This window comes from Bos indicus, chromosome 8, assembly GCF_029378745.1.
Source record: "Bos indicus isolate NIAB-ARS_2022 breed Sahiwal x Tharparkar chromosome 8, NIAB-ARS_B.indTharparkar_mat_pri_1.0, whole genome shotgun sequence".
Classification (NCBI taxonomy): Eukaryota; Metazoa; Chordata; class Mammalia; order Artiodactyla; family Bovidae; genus Bos; species Bos indicus.
In genome coordinates, this window is record NC_091767.1 from 41,639,567 (window position 1) to 41,655,714 (window position 16,148).

The window sequence follows — 16,148 nt, forward strand, 5'->3', positions numbered from 1 at the left end:
GGCCAGATAGTAATTATTTTAGGATTTGTGGGCCTAAATCTGGTCTCTGTAGCATATTCTTGTTTGCTTTTTATTTTTTAAACAGCACATTAAAATGTTCAAAAATATATATTCTTAACTCACAGGAAGCACAGGCCATGGTTTACCCACAGTTGTTCTAAACCATTCGTTTTTCAATGCCAAATAATTTTCTACTGTATGAATACACCACAGTTGATTTTTCCATTTTTCTGTTGATGGATGTTTAGGTGGTTTATAGTGTTTAAAACTTTAAACACTGTTATTATTTTTTGCTATTGCAAACAGTTCTATAATTATTCTTGCATGTCTCCTCATTTCTCTGAGGCATTTCCTTAGCAGAACTGAGGCTTGCCAGATATGCTGCCCATATGTTTATAAAGAGTCATGTGTCTGTGTTACCCGCCCAGCCACTACGAAACCTGTTGCATTATGCAGTGCTTATAAAAATAGCCAAGAAAGCTTAGTGTTGCTAAGCACTCTATTCAGAGTAACTGGTTTTCCTGAAATGTCAGGTTAACATTGTAGCCTAACAAGCATTCCTTTTTGCTTTAAAACCAAACTCCAGTTTAATTTCCACATAGTGTTCTCTGATCTCCCAACTGGACCTGCTGTCCACATCCTCTCAATTCTTACAGGTTTTTGTCCTTACCGTCTGTTCATTTAGCAGTTAGTCGTGATCTAACCCAGGGCTTACAGACTCAGAAACATTCATTGACCAGGCAGGTAAATGAGTGAGGCAGGCCAAGTTGGAGGGGTGGTGGGGACACTGTGAAGAAAGGTGGGGAGTGTCCGTGCCTTGTCCAAGGAAATAGCCATCCCCAGCTCCCATCTCTGGGAATGTGAGCCCCATGGAGCTAGGTCTTCCAACTTGTTTTTCTTTCTAATTGTGATAAAATTTTCCATCTTAACCATTTTTAAGTGTACAGTTAAGTGATATTAAGTATATTCACATTGATCTGCAACCAGTCTCCATAGCTTTTCTATCTTACAAAACCAAACACTACTTTTAATAACCACATCCCAAGTTTTTGAGTACAGCCCAAAAGTTGGACTTCTGGATAAATCACTGTATTTTTTAAACAAAACACTCAATCACTGCCAGTGATCTTTCTTTTTACATTTCTGTTTTTATTCATTATTTAAATCCCTTATTTTTAGTTTTAACTTTTTATTGTGTTTTCTTGCCTATTCTGCTAGATTTTAGCTCGTTAAGGTTAAGGCCAGCCTGCATTTCTTTTTGTTCCACACACAACCTCCCATGGAGGAACGAGCACCATGGATGGGCATTTTGCGTTTCTTTCTTCCATTGAAAATCCGTGTGTGCTCTAACCCTGCTTGCAGCGTGTACCTTTCATTTTGAGTTTTACCTTTCCTTCTTAAAAGAGGGTGGCGAAACAGGAGTGCCAAAGAGTCTGACAAGGGTCCATCACAAGGTCAGAATGGCCACAGGTTTTCACAAGGGAGTTCTTTTGTTCTTCCTTCACTTTTCTTCTGTGTACATACCTTCTTTCACTTCAGTTCAGTTCAGTCGCGCCTGACTCTTTGCAACCCCATGGACTGCAGCATGCCAGGCCTCCCTGTCCGTCACCACCTCCCGAAGCTTGTTCAAACTCATGTCCATCAAGTCGGTGATGCCATCCAACCATTTCATCCTCTGTTGTCCCCTTTTCCTCCTGCCTTCTATCTTTCCCAGCAACAGGGTCTTTTTCAGTGAGTCAGTTCTTCGCATCAGGTAGCCAAAGTATTGGAGCTTCAGCTTCAGCATTAGTCCTTCCAAGGAATATTCAGGACTGATTTCCTTTAGCGTGGACTGGTTTGATCTCCTTGCAGTCCAAGGGACTCTCAAGAGTCTTCTCCAACACCACAGTTCAAAAGCATCAATTCTTTGGTGCTCAGCTTTCTTAATGGAAAAGGCGATGGCACCCCACTCCAGTACTCTTGCCTGGAAAATCCCATGGACGGAGGAGCCTGGTGGGCTGCAGTCCATGGGGTTGTTACGAGTCAGACACGACTGAGCGACTTCACTTTCACTTTTCACTTTCATGCATTGGAGAAGGAAATGGCAACCCACTCCAGTGTTCTTGCCTGGAGAATCCCAGGGACGGTGGAGCCTGGTGGGCTGCCGTCTATTGGGTCGCACAGAGTCAGACACGACTGAAGCGACTTAGCAGCAGCAGCAGCAGCTTTCTTTATGGTCCAACTCTCACATCCGTACATGACTACTAGAAAAGCCATAGCTTTGACCAGACAGACCTTTGTCAGCAAAGTAATGTCTCTGCTTTTTAATATGCCATCTAGGTTGGTCATAGCTTTTCTTCCAAGGAGCAAGCATCTTTTAATTTCATGGCTACAGTCAACATCTGCAGTGATTTGGGAGCCCAAGAAAATAAAGTCTGCCACTGTTTCCATTGTTTCCCCATCTATTTGCCATGAAGTGATGGGACCGGATGCCATGATCTAAGTTTTTTGAATGTTTCAAGCCAACTTTTTCACTCTCCTCTTTCACTTTCATCAAAAGGCTCTTGAGTTCTCTTTGCTTTCTGCCATAAGGGAGGTGTCATCTGCATATCTGAGGTTATTAATATTTCTCCCAGCAATCTTGATTTCAGCTTGTGCTTCATCCAGCCCAGCATTTCGCACGATGTACTCTGCATATAAATTAAATAAACAGGGTGACAATATACAGCCTTGATATACTCCTTTCCCATTTTGGAACCAGCCTGTTGTTCCATGTCCAGTTCTAACTGTTGATTCTTGACCTGCATACAGCTTTCTCAGGAGGGAGGGAGGTGCTCTGGTATTTCCATCTGTTAAGAATTTTCCATAGTTTGTTGTAATCCACACAAAGGCTTTGGCATAGTCAATAAAGCAGAAGTCGATGTTTTTCTGGAACTCTCTTGCTTTTTCTGTGATCCAGTGGATGTGGGCAGTTTGAACTCTGCCTTTTTTAAATCCAGCTTGAACATCTGGAACTTCTCGGTTCACATACAGTTATAGGCTCGCTTGGAGAATTTTGAGCATTACTTTGCTAGTGTGTGAGATACTAGTGTGTGTGGTAGTTTGAACATTCTTTGGCATTGCCTTTCTTTGGGCATACCTGCTTTAGAGTAAAATAAATAAGGGAAAGAAGTTGCAACAATTAAAATTGTTTTGATTTTCTCTAAGTCAGAGGGAAAGTGAATTGAAAACCTGTGCATTTGAACCTTTGTTGTTGGAGTTCTCTTTTGAGGATGCTAGACTCATGACCCCATCAGCTTTATTTAATCTCCATAGTTAAAGGTGCTGTACATTGAGAGGAGTTTTTTATATGAAGAAAATGACATAGCACTTCCCAGTTTGCAGAGTGAATTCTTTGATTTACTCCTGGTAGTGGCCCACAGGTTGGGCAGATATATCAATTTCCTTTTGCACAGAGAAGGGAATTGATGTGTAGGGAGGTTTAAGGTTTTTCCAAAGGCTACACAACTTGAACTCAAAGACCAAATTCAATACAAATCAGCTGCGCTTTATAGCTCCCTCTTCTTGTCTCTGCGTGTTCTGACACTCGGTGTTCCCCAAGTGATCATCTAGAATTTTCTCTCCTTTGTGTACCCCAGGTTAAATAGAAATGAATTAGAATTCCATAAAACAGCATCACTCAGACTGCCTTTTTTTCCCAAGATAGTAGGAGTTGGGGGAGAATTAAATGACACATTTTTAAGTAAACATTTTTTAGTTTCTTAGGATTGTTAGTTTATAAACATTATGCTATTTCAAGAAACAGACCAAGCTGAATGTAGATTCTAAATTCCTTAATTGCAAACTGAAAGGTAGTTAAATTTCAGTGAATTTGGGGGCTAGTCCTTGAGTAGTAGTTTTGCATGGGTTTTATATGCATCTTGTGTTAAAGTGAAGCCATTTCTGCCTAAGCTAAATACACTGCACTAGCCCGTAAGTGTAGAGAAGACCAAGTCCATTGAAGAATACATGCTGGCTTCATGCCACCCCCCTTTTCTTCCTATACCAAGAGAAAATAGCTAAATAGCAGCCATTTATAGTTCTTGACAGCATACCCCACCCCCCACCTTCCCTTTTTGGTTTTTTCCCTTCAAAAAATCAAATGTTTTAAAGGTATAATACTCCAGAGTGTTTTTTAAAAAGACAGCAAAGTTATGGAGGTCTTTTAACGATTGTAGAAATTCACCTAAGCTACATGTAATTCTCAGTCTCTTCCTTCAACTGATTAAAGCATTTGTTTTCTTTTATGCCTTAGTTAAAATTGAAATTGAAAAAGCCACATTAAAGATAGCCCATATTTGTGGCACTAAATGTTCTTTATCAGAAATCCATATATTGAGTCTACTTTGAGGCAAGTTTACCTTGAAATTGGAGAAAAGCTCCCATCCCCGTGGTAAATTATGTACTTTTTTTTTCTGTCTTCCCCTTTTTTACTGAAATTTTAAGTTCATTTTTTCTGAGTGGTTTAAAATTGTATTCATTTTGAGGTGGTGATATCTATTGTACATATTTTCCAGCTTGTTTTTTTGCCCCCACTAAAATTACTAATCTCATTCTAATTGATAGGCACTAAAGAGAATAGCAGATCTGAGTATAACATCTCCTGGAGAATTCCTTTCCTGATGAGGGGGTACATGTTCTGTTTGAGAGAGACTAGAGTTGGAAAGTCAGGGGACCAAAACTAGTCAGGGCCCTTTTACTAACACCCAGCGTCATCCTGTGGGTCACCTCCCCCCTTTCGGGGTTCCTCATTTCTGTAAACGTGTGTGGTTGGGCTGGAGTTTTTCTGTGGCCCCAACCAGTTGTGAAGAATCTCTGGTGTTCAGATGCACATGGCTTTGAATATTTATTAGGTTTGTTTATAACAAATAGGAATGTTAGGGGAAGGCGAATGATTTTTTTGTTTCATATTTAGAATAAAGGAATTTTTACACAGTGATTTCTCTGTCTTAGTAGACATCACCAAATCTATATGGGAGCTCATTTCGGGTGGGGATGACATGGCCTTTGTTCCTTAAACTCAAACAACTAGAAAAGGAGGTTACTGTTCTTGGTAACTTGATGGGAAATGTCATAGAAAGCAATTATGTGTAGCTGCTCCATAGAGTCTTTCTGCAGTTATTTCCCTTCCCCCCTCTTTTTGTTTTTCATGCGATACTTCATTTGCTATGAATAAGTAACCTAACTTTAAAAGCCTTTATCCACTTGTTCTATTTAACAGAGTTTCTTTATCTCCGTTCACATACATCTCAGTGGGGAAATTCTAGGAAGAATGGTCCCGATCAATGCTGATGCTGCATTTAAGTGCAGCTGCAAATTAACTGTATCTGCTCAGTGGCCCCAGCAAGCAGTGTCCCAAGTAATGGCCGCCTAAGAAATATTGGTTACGATGAATGAGTTAGCTCCTTAAGTCCTTGGGCTTGGTCAGTCAGCTATAAATGGATTGTTCAGTAACGCTAGTCCCAGTAGAGAAGCAGTTCTGTGTTCCTTGTGTAAGAAATTTCTTTAGCTTTAATGAGACGATTTCAGAACTAGCTGTACATTTTTCATTATGTTGGGGGAAAGTTATGTATCCTTTTCCATTCAGATTCTAAGCATAGTTTAAGTGTATAGTTTCACTTTCTGTTTCTATAATTTTACAGGAAATTATCAATTCCTTGCCGAACATAGTAAATGACAAATATGGAAGGAAGGTCCTATTGTATTTACTAAGCCCCAGAGATCCTGCCCACACGGTACGAGAGATCATTGAAGTTCTGCAGAAGGGAGACGGTAATGCACACAGGTAAGGGCTTAAGCCCACTCTGGTTGTTCATTCATTTTGAGTGGCACACGTGTCCACATCTCATGCTTCCTCCCTCAAACTCCAAAAGTGAATTCCATTTTTAAGCCTGTAGTTGTGGCAGATTCTTAAAAGTTTTTATCCTGAAAAGGAAATGAAAGTATCCTGCCAAAAGAATGCCTCTGGGACCCAGCACATAGTAGGTGGCTGGGTGTGTGGTGTTTTTGTGATTTTGCTTTATATTTAAAGCAACCAGTTAGTCAGGTCCTCTAGAGAGCAGAATCCATACTGTAATCTAAACATGTGTTGTCTTGTGAGATATTTTGTTGTTGTCTTTATTTGGTTTGGGGTGTGTGTGTGTGTGTGTGTGTGTGTTACACAAGGCGAGCTTCACTTACTGAGTGCCCATTCTGTGCCAGGCACTGTTCAGATCCTGGGGACCCAAAAATGAAAGATATCCCAGCCTCCAATTGCTTATCCATGTGCACAGCAGAAATCAGACAATTATAGCAGAGCAGGACATTAACTCTTAAAAGCCTTAGAGGTTTCTGTATGAGCAAAGCACCACATTAACTTTGCTATTCATCTTACCTTGATTCTTCATTCATCATGTTCCCACAGTAAGAAAGACACAGAGATCCGCCGACGAGAGCTCTTAGAGTCCATTTCTCCAGCCTTGTTAAGCTACCTGCAGGGACACGCCCAGGAGGTGGTCCTGGATAAGTCCGCGTGCGTGCTGGTGGCTGACATCCTGGGCACCGCCACGGGAGACGTGCAGCCCGCCATGGACGCTGTTGCCAGCCTGGCAGCGGCAGAGCTACATCCTGGCGGCAAGGACGGAGAGGTAAGATGCCACTGTGAGACAGGCGAGAAAGCCGCCATGGCCACAGAAACCCCCGTCTCTGGGAGCACTGCTAGAAAGAGCCTTTTAATGATTGTTCACTCACGCCTTACCCATAGTTCATTTGGAAATTGTGAATTCAGAACACCGATGCTGTTAACACTGACTTTAACACTCACTGTCTTTTGATGATTCTACATTATCTGCAGAGTGAAAACAGACTCCTGTTAATATTGTCCATGACTGACCCAGGCTGCCTTTCCAGCATTCTCTGTGTTCTTAATTCTGTTTAGAATTTGCTGCGGACTTTTGTACTTCTTCATTTGTATGTACTTCTTTTCTCAGTCGCAAGTGCTGCCCATACTTCCATTTTCCCGCACTTTTCCTGCAGAAACTGCCTATTCTTCCGAGTCCTCAGAATCCTTCTCCATGAAGTCTTTTTAATTCCCTCTCAAGCAGAAACTCTATGCTCTTTCCTTTTTTTTTTTTGAATTATTATTTATTTTTGGCTGTGTTGGGTCTTGGTTGCTGTGTGCAGGCTTTCTCCAGTGGCAGCGAGCAGGAGCTGCTCTCTAGCTGCAATGCACAGGCTTTCCACTGTGGTGAGTTCTCCTGTTGCAGAGCACAGGCTGTGGGTGAGTGGGTTTCAGTAGTTACAGTGCACAAGCTTAGTTGCCCCATTGGCGCGTGGTATCTTAATTCCCAGACCAGGAACTGGACCCATGTCCCTTGCATAGACAGGCAGACTTTTAACCACTGGACCATCAGGAGAATCCTCTTTGCTCTTTCTAATTGCTCTTGCTTATGTTATTTGGGCCTTGTATTATTCTGTCTTGTATCTCAAGCTTATCGGTTCATGCATCAGTTACGTGCTAGGCAGTGGCCCACACTCCCCCTACCCCCACCTAAAAAAGAGAATACCACTTGGGGAAACATTATAGTTAAATAAATATGTACACAAATGATTGTTTATTGTAGAATAGAGATAAGCGGTGTGAAGGAAAACTTGAGGTTCTATGGGATTGTATACGAATGAGAACCAACTTGTCCTCAGAGGACTTCCTAGGGCAGTGAAAGCTAAGCTGAGACCCAGAAGATCGGTAGCTGAGTGAAGGAAGAAGATTCTAGGCAGAGAGAAGAGCCATGTGCAGCCTCCTGGAGGAAGTAAAGAGCTCAGCATGTTTGAGAACAGCAGGCACAGGGGGCTGGAAATCAGTGAGCAGAGGGAAGAGGAAGGCAGAAGCCATGTTCTGCTGGGGCCTCGTCCCGTGCAGGGTTGTGAGCTCCTGATGGAAAGACATGTTTGGGGAGCTGGCCGTTGTCTGACACAAGAGATGGGGAAAGAAATGGGTCAGGGGTCTTAGAGATGCCCTGACTCCTGCCATCATGGAGCAGATCCTATGAACAAATTGGGATGATGCTTGTGTCTTGAAAGTTCCTCTGTAAGAAGATAGAGCTTGTCTCCCACACTGGACATGGAGAGATTGATCTCTATGCAAACAGTTCATATGGCCCTTGAAAAGGAGGGAGGTTAAGCAGAAAGATGGTTTCTTATCCTGCTCACCAGGCAGTGCTCCTCAGGCACCTGTACTTAAACATCGTTCAACATCAGGTTTCAGTGTTTCTACTGTGTTGCTCCTCAGAACTGCATATGATGATCTGAAAAGTGGTTTGTGTGATCTTAAGACGAGCCTAGTAGTAAGGCTGTTCAATCTGGAGCTCGCGAAGCTGAGTGTGAGCTGCTTTGGTGGCTGTGTTATCTTGAATAACTGTATTTGTTTCAGTTGGGGTTGGAGTAGGTCTTGTCTCTCCAGGAGTAGTAGTCATTCTCAATAAAGACCTCTTAAGCCTTGTGGATGGAGAAGGCGATGGCACCTTCTCCAGTACTCTTGCCTGGAAAATCCCATGGATGGAGGAGCCTGGTATAGGCTGCAGTCCATGGGGTCGCGAAAAGTCAAACACGACTGAGCGACTTCACTTTCACTTTTCACTTTCATGCATTGGAGAAGGCAATGGCAACCCACTCCAGTGTTCTTGCCTGGCGAGTCCCAGGGACCGGGGAGCCTGGTGGGCTGCCGTCTATGGGGTCGCACAGAGTCAGACACGACTGAAGCGACTTAGCAGCAGCAGCAGGCCATGTGGAACTTGCAGCTCGCCTGAGACCTTATCCGTATGTGGTGATATCAGATGGATGAAGGCAGCTTCTTAATTAATGTGTTCTTGACCACTTACAGCTTCACATAGCAGAACATCCTGCTGGACATTTGGTTCTGAAGTGGTTAATTGAGCAAGATAAAAAGATGAAAGAACGTGGAAGAGAAGGTAGGCTATGCAACTTGACCTCTTCTGATATGTATGTGAAATTTCAGTAATGTCTGGCATCCTTGAACTTTATGCTGGCCTTTTATGAGCTCAGATGAAAGCTTATTGAGTGTTGAGACATGATAGCTGTAAGAAATGATTTAGTGGTTACTACTTTTTCCTCTGGAGATTTGTCTCCTTGAATCTTTCCATTTTCTTTCCCTTTCCCACCCTCCCTCCCTCTTCTTCTACTTCAGACCTCAAAAAAAAGGCTTGTCCAGTGCTTTAAAATGCCATTTTATTTGAGGATGGTGAGAGCTGAGTAGGAGGGCCCATTTGTGAGTATCATCACCCCAATTGAAAAACATATTTATCTCTAGTTTTGAGGAAAGGATAACCAGAAGAAAATTACCCTTATCAGAGAATTTTGAACTGATGCCAGTTTGGCCTTGGAATGCATATGACCAAAGAGCAAGCCAGTCCTTGGCACTTCTCGGTTTTTCATAAACCTTACAGCTGCTCTGTAGAAACTTAGCTCCCAGGAGGACGACGGCATCTTTTATCTAAGTGAGAAGTTGCATGTCCTTCCCCTGTTAGTCCTGTCTCTTTGACCAGACCTTCTCTTTCTAAATTCAAACTCGATTCAGACTCTATTTTAGCCACTAAAGAGATTTCCTCCCACTGAGTTAAAACAGTTCAGCCTTTCTATTACTGTGTCTGGAAAAAGTGACAGATCATGAATTTATGTCTTGAGGCAAGTTGCAGTGCTGATGGCTAGCAAGGCAATCACGGAAGCAGTAGAGCTGTCACTTCTCACTCTGTCTTTAAGAAGATAGACTTGGCCCTATTTCTCATTGTAATTTTTTTTTTAGTAAAAAAGAAATCTTCTTGTAATAAACTTTGAAGAAAAAATAATATATTGAATCATCTTTTTCATTATTAAAAAGTCGATACACAGTTGAGCTGAGTTTATGTCAGAAAAGTTTTCTTGCTTTTAAAATGTGAAGAATTTTCTAGTGACTTTTCTCCTTATTTCACTTGCACTGGCAACCCTGAAACACATCTGCTTGGACTCGAAGTATTCGTCATTTTCACGTAGCACCGGATGCATGGCTACCAGTCTTGGTTATCTGTTGCTGTGGAACGAGCTGCCTCAAAACCTAGTCGTATTCAGAACGGCATTCATTTGGTGGTGTTTGGTGGAGCTCTGCCCTGAGTCATCCAGGGCTGCTTGGCTTGGGGCTGGAGTATCCACTTACACCATGACTGGCAGTGGCTAAGCCCAGCAGTCTCAGTCCCCCTCTCTGGTGTGCTGAGTTTCCTTACAACATAGTGGTCGAGTTTCAGGACAATGAAGTAGGTATGTGGGACTTCATGATTTAGCCTCAGGAGTGATTTAAGGTCACTTGTCCCATACTTTCATGTCAGTCACAAAGGCCCATCCAGTTCACAGAAGATACCAGTTCCACCTCTAGATGGGGAAGTGGCACTATTCTAGAAGCAGACACAGGAAAGGAGATGTTGCTGTGGCCACCTTTGCAAAATGTCATCTGCCTCACCAGCTGGTTTCTGTCCCTCTTGAGCACAAGCCACAGAGTGACATAGCCATAGACCCCTTGGCTTTTAAAGGTTCCTCACTATTGGATATCTCTGAATGAATTATACTTAGGACCTACCCAAGATATCTGCCTTTAAAATAGGTTGTCCCTACTTCCATCTGTACCAGATCCTGGTATTCAGAGTTTCTCCTTTGTCCTGGAGTTAGTCATGCTTAGATGACCCAGTGAATACGGTAATATACTCTAAAACCTTGGGAATCAGATGTACTGCAATAACAAAAGATGAATGGTATTTTTGATGGAAGAACAAATGTTTAGTGTTGTAGAGAGAAAACATAATTGTGTTCATGGCACCTTTGGAGTGAGCATTTTCCTTGAGGAGCAACTTGATTTTAACCAAACACTGCTATTACAACCTTTGCTTCCTGAATAACTTTCAGATTAGGGTTAAATCATTAAATAGTACAAAGAAATGCAAACCTGACCAAGTGAGCATTTTATAAAAATTCATTGTTTCTCTTGAGTAATTACTGCTAAACATAGCTGGGGATTTGGGTCAGAGTTGAAAGAAATGGCTATATTAAAAACGCGTTGTATCAAGCTGAGCTTAACATTGTCAAGCTTAGCTTAACAATATCGTGTTAAGTGATATTGGGTGAGAACTCTATTAGCTTTCTTATTAAAACATGTTTCCCACTCTAAGAGTAGTAGAGAGAGAGTGATTGGGAGTTTAAATATTGGTATATGACGTTCATGAAGTTTCAGTTTATTTTACAGGTTGTTTTGCAAAAACACTCATAGAACGTGTTGGTGTGAAGAACCTGAAGTCCTGGGCTAGTGTCAATCGAGGAGCCATTATTCTCTCTAGGTATGTAGAGTGTGTGCCTTTCCTGCTGAGGCTTCTTATCCAAACGCCTGTTGGTGCAAAACGGGGTTCCTTCACATTTATTTCTCAGTTGGAATGTCTGTTTTCAGTAGCCCAGCATTCCTCTCAGTCACCCTTGGTCTTAATTTGCCAAATATTAGAGAGTAAATGTCACTTTTTCCATATGCCCTCTTTTGGATATTAAGGATCATAAAATTAGGGCGTTTACAAGGTATCATTTGATTGTTTCACCATATTTTTGGTTTTGACCACAGTATAATTGTATGCTTTTTTTAATGTATTAGTTTTTTGTTCCTGTGGAATCTGATGAAGGTTTTTTTTTAAATCACAACTGACTTTACATATAATTCTTTGTTTTCAACTATTCTGAAAGGATTCGAGAAGCATTAGCTATTATAGTCTATCTGCTTATCTTTGTTTCTAATTAAGGTGATAGAAAATTAATGACTTATGAATTGAGACATGTGGTTAACTTGTATATTTTTGCCTGGACATAGGTTGAGTTTATAATTTACAGGGCATTGAAATTGCCATGTATTCTGTTCCCAGGTAAAACCCTTCTATTAAGGATATTCATTTTAAAATAGATTCTGTGTTGTTTTAAAGCCATCACAGTTGATTTTTACCCCTGCTGTGTCATCAAGCTTTGGAAAAAACAGTTACCAGTTTCAGCTTAAATTTCCCATAGTATTTCACATGCAAGATCCTCTGCAATTTAATTTGTATTGTTTATACGTCACAGGTATTTCTTCAGTTTATATTTTGATTTGGTACACATGTACTCACAAGTATGTACATTCCAAATGGGCATTCTTTTTTTTTTGGTATATCAGTGTCTCCAGATGCACAGGTGATATTGATCACTAGATTATTCCTCATTAAAATTAGCTTATTTTCCAGTTGATGTTGAGCAGCTGGAGTCCATTAGTTGAAACCTGAACTTTTTTGACATGGATTTCTTTACCAGGCATTTGGAGTATTAACAACCTACTGACATATTCTTTCATTACATGCAATTAACTAAAAATTCTGGCAGTGCCATAAAATTAATTTTTTAAGATTGATCATCAATCAGAACTCCCCTTGGATGGATTTCAAACATGAGAAGGATACTGTAGGTTTATTATGGAGTACTCCTTAAAACTGAAATATGAAATATCTGAGGTTCTAAGAGAAGTGAAGCTGTAGATAATAATTGATTGTTATAATTATTGTGTATTTGGTTATAGATTATTGTCAGTCACGTGCTTGACTTGTTTGGCAGGATTCTTTGCTTGTTTATATTTTTCTTTAAACTCATGCAGTACATGTATGTGTTTTTATTTTTGGTTTGTTTGTTTTGCTAAATCTTTTTAGGAGTAAGTGGAAAAGCCTCATTCTGGGTAAAAAAAAACAGCCTTGTATGCAGTCTGAAAAATAACTCAGGGAAGCATTATTCAGCATGGGTTCCATTCCCAGCTCACTGTGTGGCCTTGCACAAATTATTTGACTTTTCTGAGCCTTAATTTTTTTTGTATGTAAAATGAGATTAATAATAATCCTAGGTTGTTAGGAAAACTAAATGAGATAATGCATACGTGATGCTTAGCAGTGGGTCTAATGCGTATGTTCAGTAAATATTAACTTGTATTACTATTGTGCACAATGTGACTGTGTGTTTAGCCAAGGTATATAAAATAAAAACACCTAGTGAGTCACAAGTCTGTTAAGAGGGCACCTTTCAGCTTTGCAGGTGGCAGGCAGTACTTGTTGCTTGTCTCCCACAGGCATTGGAATGCTGTTGGGGGCTGCTCATTTCCCCTCCTCTCTATGGACATTATGGAAATATTGCAGCCAAGGTCTTTCAAAAGTGCCAAGTGATTACTTTCTAGGATGTACTTCAGTGGTCAGTAAATGTGGTCATGAGGAAGTCAGGGGAGAATAAGAAATTCAGCCCTGGTGTTTGACAACAGAGTCCCTATGACCTGGCCCCTATCTAGAGAAAGGGGCCTACTTGTTGCCAGCCTGCAGGGCCCTGCTTACCTGGGATAGAGTGCCCCAGCAAGGAATCAGAGAGCAGAGCTGACCTTATCTTATTCAGTGACTCACATCGAGTACTTAACTACGTGTCAGGCTCTGGCTAGGTGCTTTACGTACGAGATCATGTGAGCCTCAAAAAACAACCCTGTGAGGTAGAAGGTGGATTCTTTTGTTGATTCCATTCTATAGGCCAGGAAATTGCAGTCTTTGAGAATTTTAATGCACGCTCTTGGTTGTATAGTTACTAGAGTGTCAGGGGCATTTCTCAAATCTGGACAGGTGAGGTATAAGGTAAACCTCTTCGCCCCTTCAGTCAATGTTTTAGCAACAGAGTTCAGCAAGAAGGCCATTCATTAACTGCTTACCTTTTATGCTGCCCACCTCCCTACATGTACACCTACTCGTAGATGTTAACTCAGCTACTCTGAGCATTTCTTGACTATCTGCTCTGAATTTTTTACAGTGTCTGAAGGTAGTATTTGCAGACCAATCTAGGAGGCTTTATGAAATACACTTTTTTGTTGTTGTTTATTTCTGTCTTCTCTCTTCAGCCTTCTCCAGAGTTCTGATCAAGAAGTTGCAAATAAAGTCAAAGCTGGACTGAAAAGCTTGATTCCTGCCTTGGAAAAAAGCAAAAACACCAGCAAAGGAATAGAAATGCTACTTGAAAAACTGACTGCCTAGGTGGAAACAGTTAAGAACCAGTTGGAATCATTTTTCTTGTTCTGTTCTCCCAGTGCAGGAAAGAAGGGCTAGGGTCCATCTTACTGGTAATTTGAGTGCTCTGTATATGTGTTTCTTCTTTGTATAAGAATCTATTTATAAAATGGTTTCTAAAAACGTCCTTTTTAAGAAAACAGTCTCAGCCTTCTCTTTTATCATATTGAATAGTAAGCAAGTCACAGTGGAAAAGGTTTGACAGTCGTACACAAGGACCAAACAAATTCATATAAGGTAGTTGTATGCATTGATTCAGGGGGAAAGAACCTTGAGTGAACAGTCTGAGAGAGCTTCTTGGAGGAGGAGGCATCGCAGAGCTTCAGGTGAGGTCATGTGTGCGTGCTCAGGTGCTCAGGGGCACCACGTCTGACTCTTTGTGACCCCACCCCATGAACCGTAGCCCACCAGGTTCCTTTGTCCCTGGGATTCTTCTGGTGAGAATGCTGGAGTGGGTTGCCGTTTCCTCCTCCAGGGGATCTTCCCGAGGATGTGGTGGATGAGAGCCCTGGGGAGTCCTTGGTGGGAGCAGTGCTTCAGGAACCCTTGGGGCCCAATGGGCACAGGGATGGGGCCTCTCTACATCTAGGGCAGCTGCATTCCCAGCTGCCTGATGGATTGGACACCATGTTAGATTTTGTTGGAAACAAGCGACTGCAGTAAATTAAGATTTGTAGGGGAAAATGTGCTGGATGAATGAAAGGATCACACTGGGTCGCAGTGTGAATGTCAGGGTCACAGGGAAGATCTTCCTGTCTTTGAAACTGGGCCTTCCAGCTGTTTGTAATGAGACTTTCTCTTTTGGAACTTTTCCCTAAAGTAATTGAGGCCTCCAGGGTTTGAGTTAGAAGGAAGGTTATGCGGATTTGTTAATAATGCAGCAATTTGAATTTAAGTACAAGTCGAGTGTTTGAATTTTAAAACTACACTTGACTCCCAAGGAACCAAGTTTGGAAGGATTGGTAGACCTTGGCAGGATTCGTAGTCAGGTTCACGTAGCCCTGCCTATGAATACTGGCTGCTTTTGAAACCAAGCTTCAGTGCTTTCTCTAAGTAGTCTGCTGTGACAGCACAGCCACTTGATTCTGCGCCAGGGTTACACCCGAGAACAGCGGAGCCTTTCCTGCCAGACTGCCCGGTCCCAGGACTACTTCTAACGCAGGCGATGTCACCTGCTGCCCTTTCTGGCAGGTGCCCTGAAAAGAGCCCATGCCCGGTGGTTCTCTTTTGTGTAGATTGCCCCTATCCCCACTCCCAACTAAGGGTGGAGATGTGGAACTGCTGGGTCTGGGGGTAGGGTGATGAGATATAATGGGGAAGAAGCTTGCTTTTGTTTGTATTGTGAATTTTGTGATTATGAGTGTATTGTGAGTCTGTTTTCCATATAATGGGCCCATTTACAAAGAAGGGGGACAAAACTCTGCTATTTGTTCCATCTATAAGACTAAAATAAAATAACATTTGCAGGTTTGAAGGTTAAGAGTATTAGGAAGCATATCTCAAAACCAGAAACCCTTCGTCTGCCTTACTTCTTTTCACTCTTGGCCTTGTCCTACCCAGAAGTAACTTTCAGTTCTTTTTTAGCTCTGCTAGGTGTTTAAACAGAATTTTTGAGGTTTTAAAAAATATATATGTTTTAAACATTTTCTTTTAACTTCCTATCATGGCAAAATACAGAGTGAGACCTTTTACCACCACTGTTCCCCTACTTCCTTTCTTTCCATTTTCCCAGTAGAATTGCATCATTTTTGAAAAATTGGTGTTCAGTTTATATGATTATGCTGACGTCACTTCTTAAATACTGAAGGAAGTAATGAACTGTCATGACATTTCCTATACTAATTTCTTTTTCCTGGGATTAATAAATTGCCTCGTTTATTTTTATTTACTTTCTTTCCTACATTCCTATTATTTTTCTCAAACTGCCCATCAGAATTGTTTAAACTCTTCTCCAGCAGGCCCCCGTTTCCTGTTTTTTTCAGCCTGGCAAGGCTCCCATGTCATTTTGGTATCTACCCTTTTCCC

General features: G+C 41.4%; 1 protein-coding gene across 2 annotated transcripts in view; it reads left to right on the forward strand.

Moving 5' to 3' along the window:
- The window catches only part of PUM3 (pumilio RNA binding family member 3), a 41,386-nt gene extending 27,123 nt beyond the window's left edge, over positions 1–14,263 (forward strand). Inside the window, exons 14-18 of one of the 2 annotated variants that reach the window (XM_070794596.1) lie at positions 5,661–5,803; positions 6,422–6,644; positions 8,876–8,963; positions 11,267–11,369; positions 13,958–14,263. In XM_070794596.1, coding sequence (XP_070650697.1) covers positions 5,661–5,803; positions 6,422–6,644; positions 8,876–8,963; positions 11,267–11,369; positions 13,958–14,090 — 690 coding nt within the window. In that variant the 3' untranslated portion in view covers positions 14,091–14,263. The remainder of the gene's footprint in view (positions 1–5,660; positions 5,804–6,421; positions 6,645–8,875; positions 8,964–11,266; positions 11,370–13,957) is intronic. The other variant, XM_019966016.2, reaches the window with a different exon arrangement.
- Positions 14,264–16,148: the final 1,885 nt, after the last annotated feature.